Source organism: Ptychodera flava, chromosome 2, assembly GCF_041260155.1.
Source record: "Ptychodera flava strain L36383 chromosome 2, AS_Pfla_20210202, whole genome shotgun sequence".
NCBI lineage: Eukaryota > Metazoa > Hemichordata > Enteropneusta > Ptychoderidae > Ptychodera > Ptychodera flava.
This window is the reverse complement of record NC_091929.1, coordinates 42,792,714-42,814,579: the sequence shown is the minus strand read 5'-3', so window position 1 is coordinate 42,814,579 and position 21,866 is coordinate 42,792,714. Positions and strand designations below refer to the sequence as shown.

Below are 21,866 nucleotides of genomic sequence, written 5' to 3'. Positions count from 1 at the left end.
GTACGTTCTAAACAAATGCAGTAGAGTTTATGAAAGTGGGAATTTGTTAATTACATCTCGCAACATAAATATTTGTTTGCTGTAAGCATATTATGCGATAAAATACACAAACTGGGCCCTACACAATCATTTAACACATCGCGAGTACAATCATGACGTCATAAAGAATGCTATAAGAGGGCGCTAAACTCAAATCAAGATCACAATTGCTACAACCCAAACGGGATGCATGCAAACTAAGTACCGAGGACAGAATACCACTTGTAATTACTTTCAACCCCAAACTACCAAACATACCTGCAATAATCAACAAATACTGGGACATACTCCAGGCAACTCCAGACACAAGAGACATTTTCTGTAAACCACCCATGGTTTCATACAGACAACCCAGCAATCTCTCCAAAATTATCGTCACAGCCAGAGTTATCAACAACCAGAAAAACACAAAACTCAGCCCAGGATCATGCAATAGCTGCGGCCACTGCAACCAGTGTAAATTCATCCTCAACACAGACAGATAAAACTGGTTCAATTCACCCAATCGTCGCCAATATACTTGCAACACCACCAATATCATAAACGGCATCAACTGTTCACATCGGAGAAACTGGCAGGAAACTAAAAATACGGACACACGAACATGTATATGGTATAAACACCAAAATAGACACGCTGGTAAGCTAACACTTCAACATGAAGGACCATAATATTAACAATTTCACAATATTTAGAATCTGCAAAATATGATGAACACAAACAAAAATCAGAGAACAAATAGAAATAAAATGTATTTATAATCTGGGCACCATCCTATAGGAATTAACAAAACAGACTGGTAGATAACACTTACCTCACCTGTTAAGGGGCCCCACCATTCATCTGAAACCTAGGGAGCCCATTTTTCTTTTTTTCTTTGTTCACTGTCACAGCTCAAACCAAACAGACGTGTTCCATAAACTTGTAAGTTTCTTTCTGGTTTCTTCTAGGAATTACAGTATCCACCTTTAAATACATTGCATTGTTTAATATTCCTACTCAACTTCATTGCCATTTACTGCTATTTCATTTTTTGCTTGTTCCTTCTCTACAGTAGTCACATTTCTACTATAGTCTTTACAGTCTACAAAACAGTCGCTGCATTGTTTAATATACGCTATCTAAATATCCGCGTATTTGTTTTTATATTCCTTGACCATGTAGAATACAGTGTAATTTTCGTCCTTTTTCCATTGTGCCTTACAGCCTCTGAAGGTCGTCCGTGTACGTCCGAAACGTTAGGAAGAATAAACATCTATTGTATAGCAGCAAATGGGTCTTTGCACAATTGCACTTATCCAGTTCTCAAATTTTTCACAGGATCTAGAACAGAACTGAACTTTTGTGAATTCATCCTTTATTATCACAGAAACGTATATTTTAATCGACTTCAGTTCAATATCCATTTTGATATTCAGGCTTTTCATTAGAAGCTGGCAGCTGGAGAAAAGACACGAGAAGGTCACAGATTTTCCATTTCTGCATATTCTTTGGTCTTCAAACTCTGACAAACTGAGATCTATTTTTCACAAAAATATTGAAATTGTTTGGTTGTTGAATATTGTGGCTCAAACACTGATCATGCAAAAGATGTAATAAAAATATCAGTGTTCAATGTCACTTTCAAACATTTTACCGAGTGCAAAATAAATATGAACACTTCTCAGATTGCACCATTACACACATCAATTTATTATTTTTTTGCGAGAAGGGCCCCCTCTCGTGCTCTTCCCTTTGGGTGTTCTGATAGTTTTACTAGTAAAAAAGCAAATGAAAAACACCTCTCAAATTGCACCAGACTGCACCATTGCACACATCAGTTTCTCAAAATTTTCCACGCGAGATAGTGGTAATCCCCACTCTGACACTTTCCCCCTCAGCCTCTTGTACTTTCTAGTTCTGCCTAGTCAGATATCCTAGTGAAAACCCTGTCATGATACCCATCCGAATTAAACAGTACTATATTGTTAGATACTGGTTAAAGCGTGAGCACTAATATCTCTACCTGGGTATCTCTATTTTTATTGTCACTTTGAATTTCATTTTGTTGGTTTCAACTTTTTCAACGTCATGAGATAACCGATGATAATTTAGAAGGGTACATCAGGATTTGAAAGGTCTTTACTATTGCTGTATTTTGTAAATTTTACAATTAGCCTGAGACTTAGGCTACATGTATTGGTATTTAACTTTCTAAGTGGGGGGATTCGGTCAAAATTTCTGAGTTAGAGAGGGGGTCACTCAAATTCATCATGGTTAGGGGGGGTACTCGAAATTTTGGAGTTTCCGTCGAAATTCCTTGGACACCCCCCCACCCCCCCACCCCCTTAATAATCACGACTCTCTAAATTTCGTCTCGGCGAGATTTTCATCACCAAGTAGGCCTACAGCTGCACTCTGTGCACTGGAAGTGCAGGCTGCAAAAACAGCCGTAGAAATGGAGAACGGGACCAGCCTAACCGGGTAACTGAAACAAATTATGACATATTCACGACAGAGCAATTTACGACTTCAAATAAACGTAAGCTTACGTATTGTACGTAAAAACACTAGGAAAAACACGGGATGGTTATGAGGCTGTGAATCTGTGCGCGTGCGCGTAGACTAATCCTAAAACGCCAACACACGGTCAATTACAGAAAACCAGGAAGTTCCTGAACTGTGCAGGTAAACGTAAATATTGTAATCACACGTCATCTTGTTTTGTGAGACGTGTATATGTACATTGCATGAATTTGTTCCGGGCACAGATCCGTGAGACACATCAGCATTATTGATTGGTGCAAATATCAGAAGCTGAGCCACCCGGAGCTACTTGCGGCATTTCAACACTATCTCAGCTCTTTATGCACACTGTGGAAAGCTCGGACTGAAACTGTGAAAGGGCTGCAGTACAGTGCAGAAATAGAACCTGGTCTGAGGCTGTGAAGCAAAGGTAAGATTTAACACAGATGTTGGTCCGAGGGCTCTCAGCATGAACTTGGCCGCATTTAGACCTCTCTTCAGAGTCTAACGTGTTACTATAATCGAAAATATCTAGTATACGATCTCTCTCAAAGGTCAAAATGCGTTGTCAAATTCCGCATAAACAGCATCTCTCAAGAGGAAAGCGATTTACCCGGATGTTAAGCTTACCTGCTGACCCAGCTTCTTGTCATTGTATCTTGAATATTTCTTGCACCTGCACAATGTAAGATAAAATAATATTTGGGCCGGAGGCTGTATCTGGAACCCTGACTTTACACCTCCGTTCCTACATTTCAGACAAAATAGCAGTTGTAATTTTTGATGATTTTCTTTTTCACGCATGAATTTTTTGTTTTGTATGTCTTTTGCAACTTCATGTTCTGTTCCCCTAAGTATGTTGAAACACTCACGATTTGGCTTGTCTACTCAGCCTCTATTTGTGTAAAATGTACTTTTTAGCATTTGTATTTGAATTTTTGTCAAGACCAAAATTCACTATCAATGACCATGTAGTCTACACATGTAGCTGAGTTGACAAGCTCAACATAGTGACTGTGTGTTGCAACTTGCTTTGGGCGGTAGAATAATTTAACAAACAAAATAGTGACAAATATCAAACTTGACGGTACTAACCCTTTATTATGCCTTCAGATCACTGTATAAATCAGAAGTATTACAGCCATTGAGGGTATTTGGTTGAAGATGTAAGACTGCTGATGTGAAAATTAGAATATTTAGCATCCTTGAGATGATTATTTCACCCCACAAGTCTTATATTGGCAAATAGGCAAACAAATACATGTGACACCATTTAGAGTTAAGGTATACAGTCACCTGTAATCTACATATGCCCATATATGGTCAATTTAAGGGGCGTTCCTTGTATTCAAAATGCCCATGTGAGGGTTTTTAAAAAGCGGCCACCGGCTTAAAATCTGTGATTGGTTCGATTTCTCTTTCCATGGTAACTGTGGCAAAATTGGAACAGGGACAGTATACCTTTAAATACGTGGACAATGTTGTTTTTTGGGATGATGGCGTTTTGAGCTCCTAGGCTTGAATTTTGAAACTTTCATGAGCTTCCAAATATTGCGCAGGTCTTCTTGGTGAGAATATAAACTTTAACCCTGGCTTCAGCCAATCAGATGGCCAGCTTCAAGGAAGCATATTATAATAATTGTAACAGATTATAATCCAAACAGGTTTGAATGATCAACCACCTCAAAGACCTTGGCCATCAGGTACACATCCTGAAAGAAAGGAAGCTACCCAGATAAAGACTGACAAGAGGAAACAATTTACAAACTGAAAAAGGACAAATGGAGTATGTTTATGCAAATTGACACATTTATCCTCCATCAAAAGAACATTCTTGAAATGTCAGAGTGACTTATAAATATCAAACATATGATTATCAATAAACTTAACCTTATTTCTTTCCAGCAATGCATATTCATTGAAAAAGGTGACAATAGTGTTTAGGTCAAAGGTCAAACAAGTTGTTTACCTATAACTGGTATTTATGGAATGCTAGCTGGTAACCACATCCTCCATATCCTGTCATGCTAACACTTTCTCACTTTCTATTTGCCAAGTCCAAATAGAAACCTTTATCCAGCCAAGTTCATATTTCACCATCAGGTCAAGTTGGTTAAACCAGTGAAGCAAAACATGTCCCATATGGTTCATTTTAAAGCCCCAGTATTTGTAACTTTTAACCTTTTTTTATGTTCGAAATTACATATTATTCTCTTACATCCATCGTAACATGTTGTTCAGTAAAGAAATAAGCCAAATTTGTGCTCCTGTAGTGACATACAAACGCTAGATATTGCCCGATCGAGTTGGATTGCCGCGCGGGTTTGTTTACAATTTGTAGGCTGTGCACGTGATCGAGAACGCCGATACTGATGACATCATCGAGCCTGCAACATTCCTGGGGCCTTGCCATGCCACGCCACTGCCCGGGTAATCGCCCATGGTCGCCGGCTGAATGACCTGCGAATGGTTTTATTTTGTTCTTCTCCGTTCAAATATGTACTGCTACTGTGTTTCAGAGGATACAGAACTTTGGCAGAGGAGGCTAACATTCTATTCTGGTAACGTGTGCGTTATATACGGATTATTCAAACTGCAGTGGGCAGTGCACTGATGCGCACCCTGCAGTTGGTCACTTAGAACTCCGGGTACCGATGTAAAATCAAGACGACACTATATACACTTGGCTCACTTCTGTAGGCAAATAGCTATCAAAATTGAGTAACTTGAAGTAATAAATTTTAGCTGATTGTCGCTTTAGCGGCAAGGTGATTGCGAAATCGAAGCAACATAGTTTGGCAATGTATGGTAGGCTGTCGAATGCAGTGAACGCGATGGCCTTTGGCGGCAAGTAAGGGAACCGTCAGTATTTACGACCTGGGGGTCATTCAAAAATTGAAAGTTATAAGGGGGTGCTCAAATGTTTTTTTCTTTGTCTTACTCTGTCCTCAATGACATAATGATTAGTTGATTATATATATTTTACTCTGATACATATTAAATAAAAAGAAAATAAATACTCTAACAGTACAAATAAATATCAACTAGATGAAGCAAGGCAAAAAACTACAAGTAGGTGCTACTACTAGCAATACTTATTATGAAAGAGAAGATAGTGACGATGAGAATGATATCGTTGTTCATGTATACGCAATGGCACCAGCGACATTAAAGATGAGGATCAACAGTGGTGATGATGATGTCACACAGTAGTTTTCTGCAGTCGTTACCAGGGTTGGAAGGAGAGGCTGGGTCATGGAGAAATGTTCTCGACAGATATCACTATAAGTGCACTGGATCTAGGACAAAACTGAACTGTTGTGAATTCATCCTTTATATTATCATAGAAATGTATATTTTATTTGACTTCAGTCCAACAACCATTTGGACATTTAACCATACCATAATGACATGCTACCCATCCAAATTTAACAATACTATATGGTCGGAGACTGCTTATTAGGTGAGCTTTTATATCTACATATTGTTACATGGGCTCAGGTAAGCCAAACTTTCTGTTAGAGGGGGGGGGGGTTACTCAAAGTCATCATGGTTGGCTGGGGTGCGACTCAAAATTTCGGAGTTTCTAATGTAATTCCTACGACCCCCAGATCGTAAATAATGACGGCTCCCTAAACAGCTGTGAACGCCTGAGTCAGAACGATCGGGACCAGTATACGCACTGCTGTATCTCAGCGAAAATTTAGAAAAAAACAATGGAGCTACTGCTAAGAAATTTACAGACTCTTGGCTCTTGATGCATCAGTTACTGATCTTTTATACTGGTAAAAGGCATTCTGAATACAGCGGTAAATTTCCTCCCAAACGACAAAGGATAACACGCGGGCATTCTGCAATGGACGCTGTCAATTTTACCTTGCTGCAGGCCCCACACCAATCTCGGCCCGGCCCCGCTGCACTTGTGCAGTCTACTACCTCCATGTATGTACAGCCTTACAGGTCTAGTAGCTGGCCAAACACACAAAAACAACGTCGCAGTATAAATTCCGTAGGTCAGAACCGTTGATCATAAATTTTCAGAACCAGTGATGTTTAAAAGTTTTGTATTGATCACTTCATTTAGGTTTATGTGAATGACTTTCTCATCGATTTGCGTCTATAATTGTCCCGGGCATTGTCCATGCAAATTTGGGGCCTGCCTTAGCTCCCTCCGATCGTCTGTAGACTACAGCCTGAGCAAATTATACAGTTGTGAAAGTCAGATATGTATCATGAATTTTATACAAAAATTTAAACAACAGAATCAAACCAAGAGGTTAGTTTGCTGTCGGGCCGGGTGCGCAGGGGACGACTTTGCAGTGAGGCCGTGATCTCTCTCTTGTGTTTGAACGGGGTTTGAACTTCCATCGCATCGCAGCTAGCCGATACTTGTTGTACTACTGTAGTCCTTGTGAGGATTATATACCCGTTACGTTCGATATTATTTTGAAATACTTTTAAATTTAATAAGTAAGACTTTTGTACTGCATTCAAGATATAATTTTCCTTTCTGAGCGTTTTCAATTACGCCGTACGGCAACGATATGCGAAGTTGATAGGCTGTGTTGCCTGCAGCGTAGCCGGCCTGGCCGTACACAAAACTTCGTTTGAGCAGACGGAGCAGAATCAGTCCCGCCATTTATTTTCACGAAATTTTCATTATACTCCATAATGGAAGAAACGACTAGTTCAATGATTACAATGGTGAAGTGTTGAAGTTTTATTCATATATGTTTTTCTCTCTCAATTCATTCAGCAAACTTGATCTCCGTACCATCGGTCACAACGTGCAGTGCCTTGCATGAAGCTTACAATCGACTGCCTCCGTCGTTAGTTTAGCTGTTCAAGACGTTTGTTTGCACGGCTCATTATAGTCGGAACAATCTGTAAACACTTACATATTTATATCTTTCCGGTATTTCACCCAACTTTCGCGCGTTTTTAGCTGAGTCTCCAGTTTCGATGGACCAGACCTTTTCGAAGAGCGTGTGGTTTCTACGGACGCCACAGTAAAACTTGCGTAGATGTGGTTGAGCATGCGCGGTGGTGTGATTACGTTTCGTTTCGTGTGTCAACAAAGCTGACTTCTGGTCCGGACAAGAAGTCATTTTTCACTCCTTTTACTGTTAATCGTGAAGCGGGCTGGGCATGCAAACCATGCGATTCAGTATTAATTATGGTCTACTTTCACATACTGAGGATGTCATTTTAATCAAAATATGAAAAAAATTGTTGAAAGTTACAAATACTGGTGCATTTTAATAAAGACTTGAATATTTGAAGGTCCCTGAAGACAGAGCTACTGTAAATGGGCACACAGTCCATGTAGCCGACAATGAGATGCAAATGATATGCGGTTAAGATCTCGACTAATTTTCAGCTGGTTGCTCATTTTCTACTATTTTTATAGTATTTTATACAAAAGCACAGACTTATTCTACCTTCAACTTAAAAATGATAGTGATTTTGTAGCTCATTCTTTACTATATTTCATAGTTTTTGGTACCCGCTAACAGACACTTCGTGTTTGTGTCGGCTACATGGACGATCTGCCTTGTAAATTTGATTTTTACAGACTAAAGCTGCTATAACATACCAAGCCAAGTGGGTGAAAATACATATGGTTTTCGCGCGATACTGTTTTTTACTGACTTGGCGGATGGGGAAGTGATAGTGTCTAGGATGTAAAGGGTTAAAGTGCAGTATTGAACATATACATATTCATATTTTCACCCACTTGGCTTGGCAAATGTATGAGCAAAAATCATGTATGTACTGTACATTGTAGATTGCTAGCCTGAGGGAGATCACAGTCAGATTTGTTCAAGTCATGGTAAAATTCACGTATTTGTAGTTGTGGGGCATCTTTTGTGTTTTTTGTTGAAGAATTTTCTCTGAAAGCACCCTTTTAATTTGTTTGAAATTATATTGGTATGCAGGTAATATAAGCTAGGTGTCACTGTAGTCAGGTTTGTTCAAATAATGCTGGAATTTTGTTAAGATGCAAGGTATGGGAAATGTTATACCTCCTTGGTTTTTAACCCTGGAGCGCCAAAGTCAATTTGTGTTGCCGTATAAAATTTACCCCAGTCAAATTTTTTTCAGATTTTTTCCAAAATTTTGATGAAAAACTGTAGCCAATGGAATGTGGTATCCATTTGAGCCAAAATTATCAAAAAATCACAGGAAAATTCATAACAATCGGTAAAATGTTGCACTAAAATTTTAGTGGGAAAAATTGCAGCACTAGCACTCAAAGGTTAACTAACATGACCTACCGGTAATGGGCATTTATGAACTTGGCAGAAAATATAAGGGTTAAATCAAAGTGACAGTTGGTGAAGGTGTGCCACCACAAGACTAGTATTGAACTATTTTACCGTTTGAGCGACAAAGTCTATTTTTGTCCCCTTTATAAATAAACCCCCAGTCAATTTATCTCAAATTTTGCCAAAATTTTAGCAAATGAAATGTGATGTCCTTTAGATCACAAATTATCAAAAAATTACAGAAAATTCATAAAAATTGGTAAAATTTTGCACTTAAATTTTGGCAGGAGAAAATTACAGTTCTCAAAGGGTTAAGCTAGCAAGGAAATAAACCTTCTCCATGGTCTTCTGGCATAAATCTGTGTCAATATCAATAAGTGAAGCAATGTTACATTATTACATCGTACATTTGGATTGCATTGAGGATAATGAACTTTTCAAAATTTTCCATGTACAAGATAAAATCACACAAACATCACTGCAGAGGTGGCACACCATGTGTCTGTGGAACTACCGGTAGTACTCATGTCATCTTGGGTCATGTCTTGAGCACTAAGATGCCAATGTTTACCAGATTTGATGGACTAGAGCACGGTCCCTTCCCATGACTAGAGCGTTTCACAGAGCACTTTGCTGTTTAGAGTCTCAGATATAATTGCAAATAAGGTCGCATTTAGTATCTTCTCTAAAGTGACATTCTCAGATGTCTCACTTCCTGTTTATAAGGGGTCTTAGATACCTGAAAATACTAGACATTTCGAATGATGTTCTTTGAAAGAGATGTAATATTTTAACTTGTTTGTCCACTATTACACAGCACTTGATTTGAGAAATATCCTTAGTAAATATTAATACGTATGTTATGTTTTCTACAGATAAATATTTCAGTGAAAAAGGAAAGCCTGTTTGAGAAGAAATTCTGACAAGATGGATAAAGTGTCCTTTGACGACACCCTCATAAGAGACAGAAATATGGAGCCACGAGTGAAATCATCAACACTGGTTGTGTTTGCTTTCCTTCAAATTCTGTTTGGTGGTGTTCTGATATTCATGGGTATTGTGGCAATAAACCTTGAGTGCATCTTTGCCTACATCGGGATGCCAATATATGCTGGAGTGTTGGTAAGTAACACAAGGCTCCTTGGAACTTTGCATACAGTAATTCACGCCTGAAAAATCATTGAGCTTTCTGAAAAATTCATCTGTGGAAATTCTGTGAATTTGTGCAACCATTTATTCTTGCGTGGCTGTCTGAGTATGTTGAAAATTTAAAAATTTGGACACAGTCCAAATCACTCCGAAATGCCATTTTGCAGTTTAAATTCAAGTGAAAATTTAGAAAATGACTTTGAAGTTTTTTACAGTGATTACATTGGCTGTAAGTGGCCCAGACAACGTTTGAGTATAGTTCAGACGACCCTTTTCTTTAATGTACCTTTGCATATTATGTTACAGGTGATAATAACAGGGTTGATTGGCATTGTGTCTGATTGAGAACATAGTCCAGTCAATCTACGAGATTTTGGCACCTAACCCACCACAAATTGCAACAGAATTTTTTTCTTCAGAATGCATTTCAGAGAGGTACCCAGAACAACATATTAAAAGTTTACTCGAATCCACCTTGGGGAAATATGTCTAATTTGCATAAATCAAATATGGCGGCCACCATCCAACAAAATAACATAATTGGCTATATATCACATATTAAACAAGCTATTTCAGTGATTTCAAAGTCTGACACTAGTTATTTGGATCAGGGAATCATTTTGAGAGTATAATGTTTCATATAGGCACCTCATTAATTTGCATAATTCCAATATGGCGGCCAACATTCCTACAAAAGACATTTTCGGTCATATACCACGTATTAAACAAGCTATTTCAGTGATTTTAAAGTTAAAAGTATATTTCTTTGGCATGGACAAACGATTTTCGAGATGCTATGATTTGCATAGGAAATTTGTTAATTTGCATAATTCCAATATGGTGGCCAACATACCTACAAAAGACATTTTCTGTCATATACCACGTATTAACCCTTTTGGCGCCAAAGTCTATTTTTGTCAACTTTATAAAATGTACCACAGTCAATTTTTCTGCTTTTTGCCAAAATTTTGATAAAAATATGTAGCTACTCAAAAATGATATCCATTTGGTCCAAAATTATGAAAAAACCGTACAGAAAAGTTCACAGAAATTGGTAAAATATTGCATTAAAATTTTGGTGTAAAAAATTACAGCAGTCAAAGGGTAAACAAGCCATTTCTGTGATTTCAAAGTTAAAAGTGTATATCTTTGGCATGGACAAACAATTTTCGAGATGCAATGATTTGCTTAGGTACTTCGTTAATTTGCATAACTCCAATAGGGTTGCCAACATACCTACAAAAGACATTTTCTGTCATATACCATGTATTAACCCTTTGGGCGCCAAAGTCTATTTTTGTCAACTTTATAAAATGTACCACAGTCAATTTTTCTGCTTTTTGCCAAAATTTTGATTAAAATCTGTAGCTGCTGAAAAATGATATCCATTTGGTCCAAAATTATGAAAAAACGTACAGAAATGTTCACAGAAATTGGTAAAATATTGCATTAAAATTTTGGTGTAAAAAATTACAGCAGTCAAAGGGTTAAACAAGCTATTTCTGTGATTTCAAAGTTAAAAGTATATTTCTTTGGCATGGACAAATGGTTTTTGAGGTGCAATGATTTGCGTTGGCACTTCGATAATTTGCATAAATCCAATACAAAAGAAATTTTCTGTCATAAAATGTATTGAACAATCTATTTCAGCCATTTTGAAGTTTAATTATATTTCTTGAGCATGAAGAAACACCTTTTGTGGTTCAATGTTTTTAAAAGACACTTTGATGATTTTCAGAAATTAAATATGGCTGCCAAATTAATGCCCAAATAGCTTCTAATATAAACAAGGTTATGGTAGATTTTTTAGGAATAGGAATATCAAGAAAAAACTGTCAAGAGGGCACTGCACCCAACGCACTGTATTTTGCTCAAAATATATTTTTGCAAATATTCTTCCAATTTTTATTAATTTGTTAACCCAAGATTAAAAATTGGTTAGGTTCACCTTTTAGCTTGGCAAGCAGTCGTAAGTTGCATGATATAGAAGGGTTAATGTATGCAAATGTATGCAAATCACCCGAATTCCTGCTTCCCTTTTATCCGAATTTCAAGATTTCCAAAGAATATAACTCTGTTCTGGCTGGGTCATATTTTCTGAAATTTTCACATTATGTTTTAAAATGCTATATAACAAAACAACTATTTTGTTTTGCAATAAAATTCTTACATTTTGAATTAGAGGCATTTTTATTTTGCTAACCATGATTTTAAGCACTTTTTTGAGTGTCAGTCGTTCAGCCCATGCCATTTTAGAATGAGGATATACTCTTGTTTCAAGTGAAATATTACATTTCACAAAATAGTTTGTAAGGGTTTCTTGTCATCTTAGATGAGAAATATTCCTTCGAAAAAAACTGTGTTGGCAACGTGCAGGTCCATCTTAAGTCCTTGAACATTTATTTTTAAAAATGTGGAAAATATACTATAAATTTACTTACAATAACGATCCATTTACGAATAAAAGTTTATTTTAATAGGTGTTTGTGATACCTGAATTCGTTAAAATACCCATAAATATATTGTATTTTGAAAAGAATGTTAAAGCAAATTTGGTAGACTTACATATATGACTTCCGAACGGATTAAAATACGTAATGTTGATGTGCATTTACTATTGAGATGTAAGAAAGTCATGCATTGTGATTTTTCTAGATATGACAACCGTTAAAGATTGTTAGTCATCTAATAATAATCTCTTTCTGAATATAACATTGGATTCATCTGTGTATGGCATTATTTGTGATTTTTATAGGTGCTTTAGAGTATTCACGTGATCTTTAATGTTTACTGTTTTAAAAAAAGTCGTGGACAAAATCTTTAGTTCCTAATTTAGACTGAAGCCCTTCCTTATAGACGAGTGCATCTTTGGTACATCCCGCTAGACGATAGGCAAATGTCATCACATATACAAAAAAATACAATAAACACAACAAAGATAATAAAAACGTAAAAAATAAAATTATGTGACCAAAAATAACACATGCCACAATACAGACAAATTAAAACTTAGCGCTGATGCAAACAATGTCAGACTCTTAAAAACTTGATCAACACACAAACTCACAAAAATTGAAAATTGCATGCTTAGCAAAGACTTAAAATTAATTCAAACAACTCATCAGCCTAACAGAATCCAACTGTTACACGATACAAACATGTACACAGGAAAAATGACACTTATAAAAATGACTCAAGATATACTTCTTTGTATTTTGTAATAGTTGGATTCTGTGTTTGGATTAATTGTAAGTCTTTGCTAAAGCATGCAGTTTTCAGATTTTTGTGAGTTTGTGTCCATAAAGTTTCTATGAATCTGAATTTGTTTGCAATAGTGCTAAGTTTCAATTTGTGTGTATTACGACATTTTTTATTTCGGTCATATCATTTTTTCTGTTTTTTATTAGCTTTGTTGTGTTTATTGTATTTTGCTGTTATGTGTGATTACTTCTTGCCTATCATCTAGGGGATCTTATCAAGATGCACCCATCCATAAGAAGGGAGTTCAGTCTAAATTAAAAACTAAAGATTTTGAACACGTCTTTTTTTAACAGTAAACATTACAGATTACATGCTTTGACACTGTAGAGTGTCATCCTTACAAATTACGAAAATGCCGCACACAGATGAATTCAATGTTATATTTAGAAAGAGAATATATCATTCAGAAGACTAACATTCATTAACAGTCATCATATACAGAAAAATCAAATTTTTTAAAAATGAATGTCCAAGGAGTTAACGGTTTTTTCTTGATAGTTTCCTAGTGCTAAAACTATACCAAAACCGTTATTTATATTAGAAGCTATTAAGCCATGGGGCATTAATATGGCAGCCATATTTAATTTATGCAAATTATCAAAGGGCCTTTGTAAAAATTGAGCCACTAAAAGTGTTTCTTCATACCCAAGAAAAATATTAAAACTTTAAAATCAAAGAAATAGCTTGTGTAATGCGTGGTATATAACCGACAATGTCCTTTGTAGGAATGTTGGCCACCATGTTGGAATTATGCAAATTAGCAATTACCTGTGCAAATAATAGCATCTCGAAAATCGTTTGTCCATGCCAAAGAAATATACTTTTAACTTTAAAATCACTGAAATAGTTTGTTTAATACGTGGTATATGACCGAAAATGTCTTTTGTAGGAATGTTGGCCGCCATATTGGAATTATGCAAATTAATGAAGTACCTATAAGGAACATTATACCTCCAAAATAATTCCCTGGGCCAAATTACTAGTGTCAGACTTTGAAATCACTGAAATAGCTTGTTTAACATGTGATATATAGCAAATTATATTATTTTGTTGGATGGTTGGCCGCCATATTTGATTTATGCAAATTAGACATATTTCCCCAAGGTGGATTCGAGTAAACTTTTAATATGTTGTTCTGGGTACCTCTCTGAAATGCATTCTGAAGAAAAAAATTCTGTTGCAATTTGTGGTGGGTCTAACCCTATTTTGACTGGACTAAAAAGACAGATCAAATGGTAAGACTCAACTCACGTCCAGTAGTTTTCAGCTTCATATTCCCTAAAACAGACAGGGGCTATAAAGTCGTTTCTACTCTTTTCCATTTTCACCGACACTGAACCAACAAAACAACATATTTTTTGTAGAGTTTAAGTTTAGATATCTACATTTGTTTGTGTGGAATGGTGGGCAACATGTGAACTAGATATGTTGCTGACATTGTCAGGCATAGTCAAAACAACACTATACATCGTCCCATATACCATTTAGAATGCATAGTATTGCAAAGGATTATTTGTGCACATCTGTTTGTGTTGTTTTGACTACAGATGTAGATGATAGTTACACCTGACAGTGTTGGCAACTCCTCAATTAAGACTGTACATTATATCTCTTGCCGACAGTTCAGCGTAAACCACTGTAATATACTACTAAACAATATGTTTGGTATCAGTTTACTGGCCAATCGAATTCATTTCAGGACTTTTCCAGTTTTCCAAAAGCAGTCATGAATGTAAAGGCTCTATTGAAAATGTGAACTCTAAATCTCTCCACACTATTGTTCAGTGTAACAAGACCACACCTGCTTACCCTGATTCCTTGTTACCAGGTCCACACTCATCATTGATACTGTAACAAATTGTTATTTGGGCCAAACCATTGTGGTTAATGGGTGAAGTCATGTTCTGAAGAGTCTTGCTGCAAGAAAACATGTTATATCACTGTAGAACCTGTTATTTTCAGAATTTATCAACATACCTACACCACTATCCATCAGTTAATTTTATTCTCAAGTTCCATAATTTCATGTGTATTTTTTACTACATATTTAAATTTTTATAGTTGCACACATTTTTTGTTGTAAAGTTCCTCCTTAACATACATCTTTTTTTGTTGCTTGCAGACTCTGACGTCTTTGGTGTTTTCGTTCTTATCGGCGACATTTTGTGCAGTAGCATTGGTCATAGTAATGGCAGTTGCTTTGGATTCAGAAGACAATTGGAGCTACAGAGAGAAATGTTGGAACAGTGATCATGGTACTTACAATGAAACTTGTCTCCATGAACGTAACAAGCCAATGGTATGTGACATTATAAGTCTTTTCTCGTCCTAGGTGTACATGGTTTCATTCGATTGCATGATTGTACAGAGGATGCTTCAGATCAATGATATGTACATGTATTTGAAAATCACCTAGTGAATAATGTCTGCCCTGCAGATATGCTGACTTGTGTGAACCATATTCTATGTGTATATAGCATTTATTTTGCTACATCCAGTGATATTGCCCCATCAAAAAGGCAATGTTTTGTCCCTCAGTCAGATGTGATCACAGTATATTTGTGGTTTTCTTTCAATGGATGCTCGTGCAATTCTACAATCACCTGAACATTGTAGCTTGTCAGACTTTCAATCCCAAATTTTATTGTCCTTAAAATTCTAGTCTGCCCCTTTTCTATGATGAGAAGGGCACAAATTGAACTTTGTCATTTGTTGCAAAGTTTGTACAGAAAGACGGATTGCGCAAAATTTTGTACAGTCACGTAAAAGTTGATAGAGTGACTTGGAAACAGCATTAGTCTAAATGTCTTGCAAAACTAGTTAAAGTAGTCAGCATCACACTAATATAACATCTATTGCAACTATTTACATACTGGTAGTGTGCAATGACTTTGAAGGTTATACATGTACCTGATCACTACTAGATTGTCATTTGTACAGCCACTTAAGGAGTCTTAAACTAGGGTGAGTCTCTGCCTGATTGGCTGTTGGGATATAAGTCAATGAGAACAGTCAGTTTCTTCCAACCAATGGGCTGAAAGCTTCTGAGACGCTGCATATTAGCCCAAGTTTTACAATGAGTGGCATGTGAGGCCATCCAACAAGACAGAAAAAAGTGACTGAAATTGATCAATTTTGTATTGAGAAAATAATTTGAGCTACTGATTGATATTATTTAATGATCACACCATACCCCCCCCTGGTAGTTAGTGAACAAGGAATCAGTTTTCCAAGTTAACATCACTTTCAGTTTTTGCAATGCATTTTAGTATAATAACATTCTTCCCATACTGTCAGAAGCAAATTTTCTTGAACAGAAATTTAACAGGCCAGCCCCATTAGCTGTCTTATTGCTTTCCAACAAAAATATCCAATCTTCAGGGAGATGATTTGCCCATATTGTCTTTGAAAATGTCATCCAAAATGTCATTATTTCAATCCTTTTTTATGGATTTGGTCAATTGAGTTTAGACATGTTGTAACATTGATGCATATGCTGGGGCATATTTGAGGTGCAAGTCGAAATTTATTCATACCTACATCAAAATTCTGTTGGCTCCGGTGTTCTCTTCAGGTTTTGAGTGGATGCGCAACTTAGACTTTGGTGACCAAAGGCACGGAGACCTCAGAGGCAGCCATGTTGCGTCTTCTGTATTTTATCGAGTTAAATCTGGTTAGATAGTCAGTGGGTACTCTGAAGGCGTACGCATACTGTGTGTTGGTAGCAACTGCACCAACAACAAGCACTAAAAGTCAAAAAGGGAAAATCAGCACTGAGATCGCATTCCGTCCCAAGTTTTGATGTTTATTGTTACCAAAACTAATACTGATCGAAATGACTGAAAGTAAAGTTGCATTAAACTAGAAATTCCACTGGGAGGGCAGTTGGAGACACTTTGCAAATAGTGCGCAAATAAGCCTTAGTTAGAACACTGGTTGGCTCTAATGTTCATGCTAGTTGCCACTCCTGATTTTGCATTGACTTTACACTGGTCTTTTTTTCACTCTATGCAGCATAAAAAACAAGCTGTTGATACTTTCATTCTGATGATGGCTATATGCGAGGGAGTTGTCGCCTTCATCAATGGAATTCTCTGCAGCAGGATTCTCTGTTGCCGTGGGAACCAGGGATGCTGCATCCAGGCCAATGTGAGTACAAATTTCAAGCTTAATATTCATTGAACATAAAGGAAATAAACCAGTACTTCCAAAACAGCGGGGTCACAATTATTTTAGGAGCTACTTGCCTGGTTGCATGTGTAGGACAGGTAACTGTTTGATGAGATAGAAAAGTGAAAAGTAACCTGCTTGATAGGGATGAGGAAATGAATAAACCATTGTGGGGCTTTGTAAGACGTGCATTTGGTTATGTTGTCGAACATCTGTTTGAAAATAACTTGACAGTCATGGTGTCCACTGTGAATTGAACATTTGACTTGCATTGTACTTCTCACCCAGATCGCTCTTCAGTATACTGGGTACACTGACATCATTTTGTACTTGTCCATATCATGGCTTTGATACGCAGTATGTATTTGGTACCTTATTGTTCTGCATTCATAGGGAATGTGATAACACTGCATACTGTTTCACTAACAGGAAAGAAAACTGGACATCTATGTAGGACATGGAATACAAAGAATCAGCCAGTAAAAGTTGCAAGCAAATTCGCTTCTGTGGCTTAAAAATACGTATTTTTAATGCAGTATGTTTTGTCACTTGTTTGTGATGCAATGCACCATTATTGGGGACTCAAGTAAACGTTTACCATAAAAGGGTTAAGGAGGATATACTGTACTGATGATAATATTATGTTCTTCTACAGACTTCCAGCATGCAATCATGTTGGAAGGGGTTTTGGAAATCAGCTATACCATGCTGCCAGCCTCCACAGGTATGGTGTTTGCTCATGTAATTTCTGTTACAGTTGCTTGTTACTTCTCATGACCTTAATATGATTGTGCCACCTAAGGGACTGGTCTGTTTCTTCAGCCTGGGGGGATTATTTTTTGCCGACGTCAACAAGTGGCTGACCCCCCCCCATTCCAAATTTTGAAAACAGGGTGACCCCCCCTATTCCTAATTTCAAAAACGTGGTGACCCCCTATCACCAAAGTCAAAACAGGGTGACCCCCCATGAATCCACCCCCCCCGGCTGAAGAAACTGACCAGTCCCTAAGTGAGTCATAAAAGTCTGAGGCTGTCAATCAGATTTTCAATATGGCAGATTTCTACAGGTAAAACACACAAGATTACATAAAAAAATTAAAGTTTTAGGTTATACAGGAATTTAATACCAGGAATATCTAAAAGGTGAAAAGAGAAATGTCTTTAGTTATATTCATGAACAAACATAAATTTTTGCCATGACAGCAATTACATTTGTGTTGGAAGTATTTATGAGATCACAATCTCAAACTATTGCTCTGGTAAGAAGTCAACTTTTTACCCACAATGCAGTGCAATAGCATGTAGTTTATCCTTTAGCACAGGACAAAAGCTCATTCAAGTAATGAGAATTATTGCCAACAGCATTGTGCAACTCACCTCAAAGGTGACCTAGCAGCATTTTTGGATAAAAATATAAATGTGTAATTTTGTGTTCAATCTCAGATGTACATCTATCTTGGACAACCAGACGGTACAACTTTGCCAATTCCTTTGAAGACTGTACCGGCTGAAAAAGGCAATGCAATAGTTGCAATGATTCCAACCAACACAACCAAAGGTAACCAGAATTCAGTATCATGAACTCTTTATGAATGAAGTTTTCACTTTATTGATTTTGTACAAATCAAAAATTTAAATTTCTCAGGAAAATGGCGGCCATTTTGAATTTCAAATATCACTAAATTTAGGGAGCCTGTTTCGTTAATATCAAAATTTGCACAGTGACTCCTGATTTTTACTGTTGATTATGCAAGAAAACTGATTAACCCTTTCAGGCCTGACTTTCTAGTAACATACTTGAACTACCTTTATATACCAATAGGGGTTCAAGTTCAGGCCTGAAGTTCATTGTGGAAAGTTTATTACTTGCTTTTTTGAGGTGTCAAATGCAGTACATGAAATTGTGTTGAACGACTTTCTGATTTGAAAAACTGATTTTTGGACTATAGCAACACAACAATTTTTAGTGTCATCATTTATTTTTTACAACACACCTTTTCAGAGGGCATCAAAGCCTTTCTAAAGGTCACTACTTTACGACCGCAAAGTACAATGTTCTTATGTTCATCATGAGTGTGTTTGATTTTTTCCTAGTAAATGGCAATGGTTCTAAGGACATCGAGAGCCAGAGAGATGATCTTGATATGGATGCTTCAGAATCGTCACCATTACTGGACTGAGATTATGCCCCGACCAAACCAACAACTACTGACAAGTGTTATGACATCAGCCCATGTTGTCATGACATTGACAAAGATATCCAGAGAATATATGAGTACTGACAGAGTACCTGAACCTTCCATGGTATAGCATTGCTAATCAGCTCAAAACATTTAAAATTGTATGAGATACTGTATTTACTCAAGTTATAAAATAAGAATAACAATCATCAATATTGTAAAAGGCTGTCTGTAAAAGTTAAAGTTTACTTTGTTTCTGATTTAGTGCGTAGGCCAGTACTGACAACTGACTGTGGTTTTAAGTACAAGTCAGATGTGTTGATTCTTTATTGTTTGTCAGAGAACATTTTTAGTATTGTTTGATTAATGTTATCATGCTGCCCTGTCATACTTTCTGTACATGTCAGATGTGGCTCTCTAGGTATCATTGATATTCATCAGGTCCAATACTGGAAGCAATGTACACCAGGAAACTCAAGAGCCATCTGAATATGTAATTTCTGTCAGTTTACCTCTGGTTAGATCATTTACTATTTGTCAGAAAATATTTAAACTGGACGTTTCCTGTTCCTTTGAGTTTTCCTTTGTTTCATAAGGCATAGTAAGTCTTCAAGCGGACATTCATAAGATATGGCTGTGACTGGAAAGATATCATATGCAAACATGACACAAAAAATTAGAATATGAACAACCTTTGTGCGGCCTCAGAGATATTCACAGTTGTCATATTACAACAGACAAAGTCTGTCCAGGTGAATACAATATTATTGTCATGTGATAATTTTGCTGAAATAATTGAGAAAAATCAAATTTGGAGACAGTGTAGGTTAAACAATATTTTAGCAAATTAAAAATCACTAGTGTGAATTGTACAATTAAGTATGGTACAGTAGCAATGTTCATTGAGTATTCTAGTAGTATTCCTTTCAAGCATTTACAGTGTAGTCAAGAAAGAAGAGCCTTTGGCTTTTATCGGACATTTTGTGACAAAATATTGTTATGCTGTCAGTATCATTCTTTCCCTGCATGTCATTCATGTACTTCAATTGATATTTTGCCAAGTGACAGTTACATGTATGGTATTACTGGAAAGATATGCTTTTGGAGAAAAATGAGGAAGAGGATAGTGCAGTGAGTTTGTCAACAAATGTGGTTAGCCTGAAAATATGCTTGAGTACATTATCCAGCAGTGTTTTGTGTTGCATTAATGTCTTGAGTGCACACAATTTACGTTACTTTCTTAATATTAGCACTATTATACATTTTACATTTGTGACATTTGTCAAATTGGTAATTTTCATATAAGGCCGTAACACTCTCTGCAGTTTAAAACACAAATATGAAGCATGATGATAATTTTATTGTTCTCAATGGTAGATGACTGCAAATACACTGTATGGTTTACAAAATTTCTTAGTTGTTGACAGCCTTAAACCAATGTAGAAAAAGTTGCAAACAGAATAGATTTGATGTAGTGTACCAAAACTACAATTTATGCAGCTGCAAACAAAGATAGATCACTTTATCCGTAACATTGAATTTATTTGTATGTGTTAACATACTCTTCAATGATCATCGTAGTTTTCTGTCACAAATTACATCTGCATATCGGTTTCTTTGAGAAATTTCTGTGAATACAACAACAAAAAGTCAGTAAATCCGGAATCAGTACTTCAAATGCTTATCATGCAGATGTAATTTTGATAATTATACGATATATGAATAAAATAAATAAAAATAAAACTTGAGAATAAAAGTTACTGATGAAAAACAATGTAAGCATGCTGACACATTCTGAAAATAACAGTTTGTACATATAAGATGTTTCCATGCGGTAAGACTGATATGAACATGGATTACCCTCTCACCATGATGGTTTTGTCCCAAATAATCAATTGGTGCCAATGATAAATGTGGACCTGTTTATCGGGGTGAGCAGGTGAAGTCTTGTTAACTGAACAACAGTGTGGAGAGATGTAGATTTCATTTTCAAATTTATTTGGCTGTTTTCAATAAAACTGGAAAGTTCTGAAATAAGTTTGATTGGACAGTAAAGCGATGCAAAATGTATCGTTTAGCAGCATGGAAGATGTCTAAACACTTTGATGTGTATCTTGTATTGTTGGTTCGATCTTGGTTGATATGGAAAAGAGCACAAACAACTTTATAGCTCCTGTCCATTTGAGGAAAAGTGAAGATGAGATCTACCATGACAGGAATTGATTCTTACCATTTGATCTGTCTTTCTCAGTGCAGAAACTATACCAATCAACCCTGTTATCATCACCTGTAA

The 21,866-nt window shown here is 36.5% G+C and overlaps 1 protein-coding gene across 1 annotated transcript; it reads left to right on the top strand.

The window, feature by feature from the left end:
- The first annotated feature begins 2,712 nt into the window (after positions 1-2,712).
- LOC139121437 (uncharacterized) lies at positions 2,713-21,352 on the top strand. The gene is made up of 7 exons (XM_070686306.1): positions 2,713-2,974; positions 9,689-9,935; positions 15,346-15,522; positions 17,238-17,372; positions 18,049-18,117; positions 18,837-18,951; positions 19,488-21,352. The coding sequence occupies exons 2-7, from the start codon at positions 9,741-9,743 to the stop codon at positions 19,571-19,573; spliced, it is 777 nt and encodes a 258-aa protein (XP_070542407.1). The 5' UTR covers positions 2,713-2,974; positions 9,689-9,740; the 3' UTR covers positions 19,574-21,352.
- The last annotated feature ends 514 nt before the right edge of the window (positions 21,353-21,866 follow it).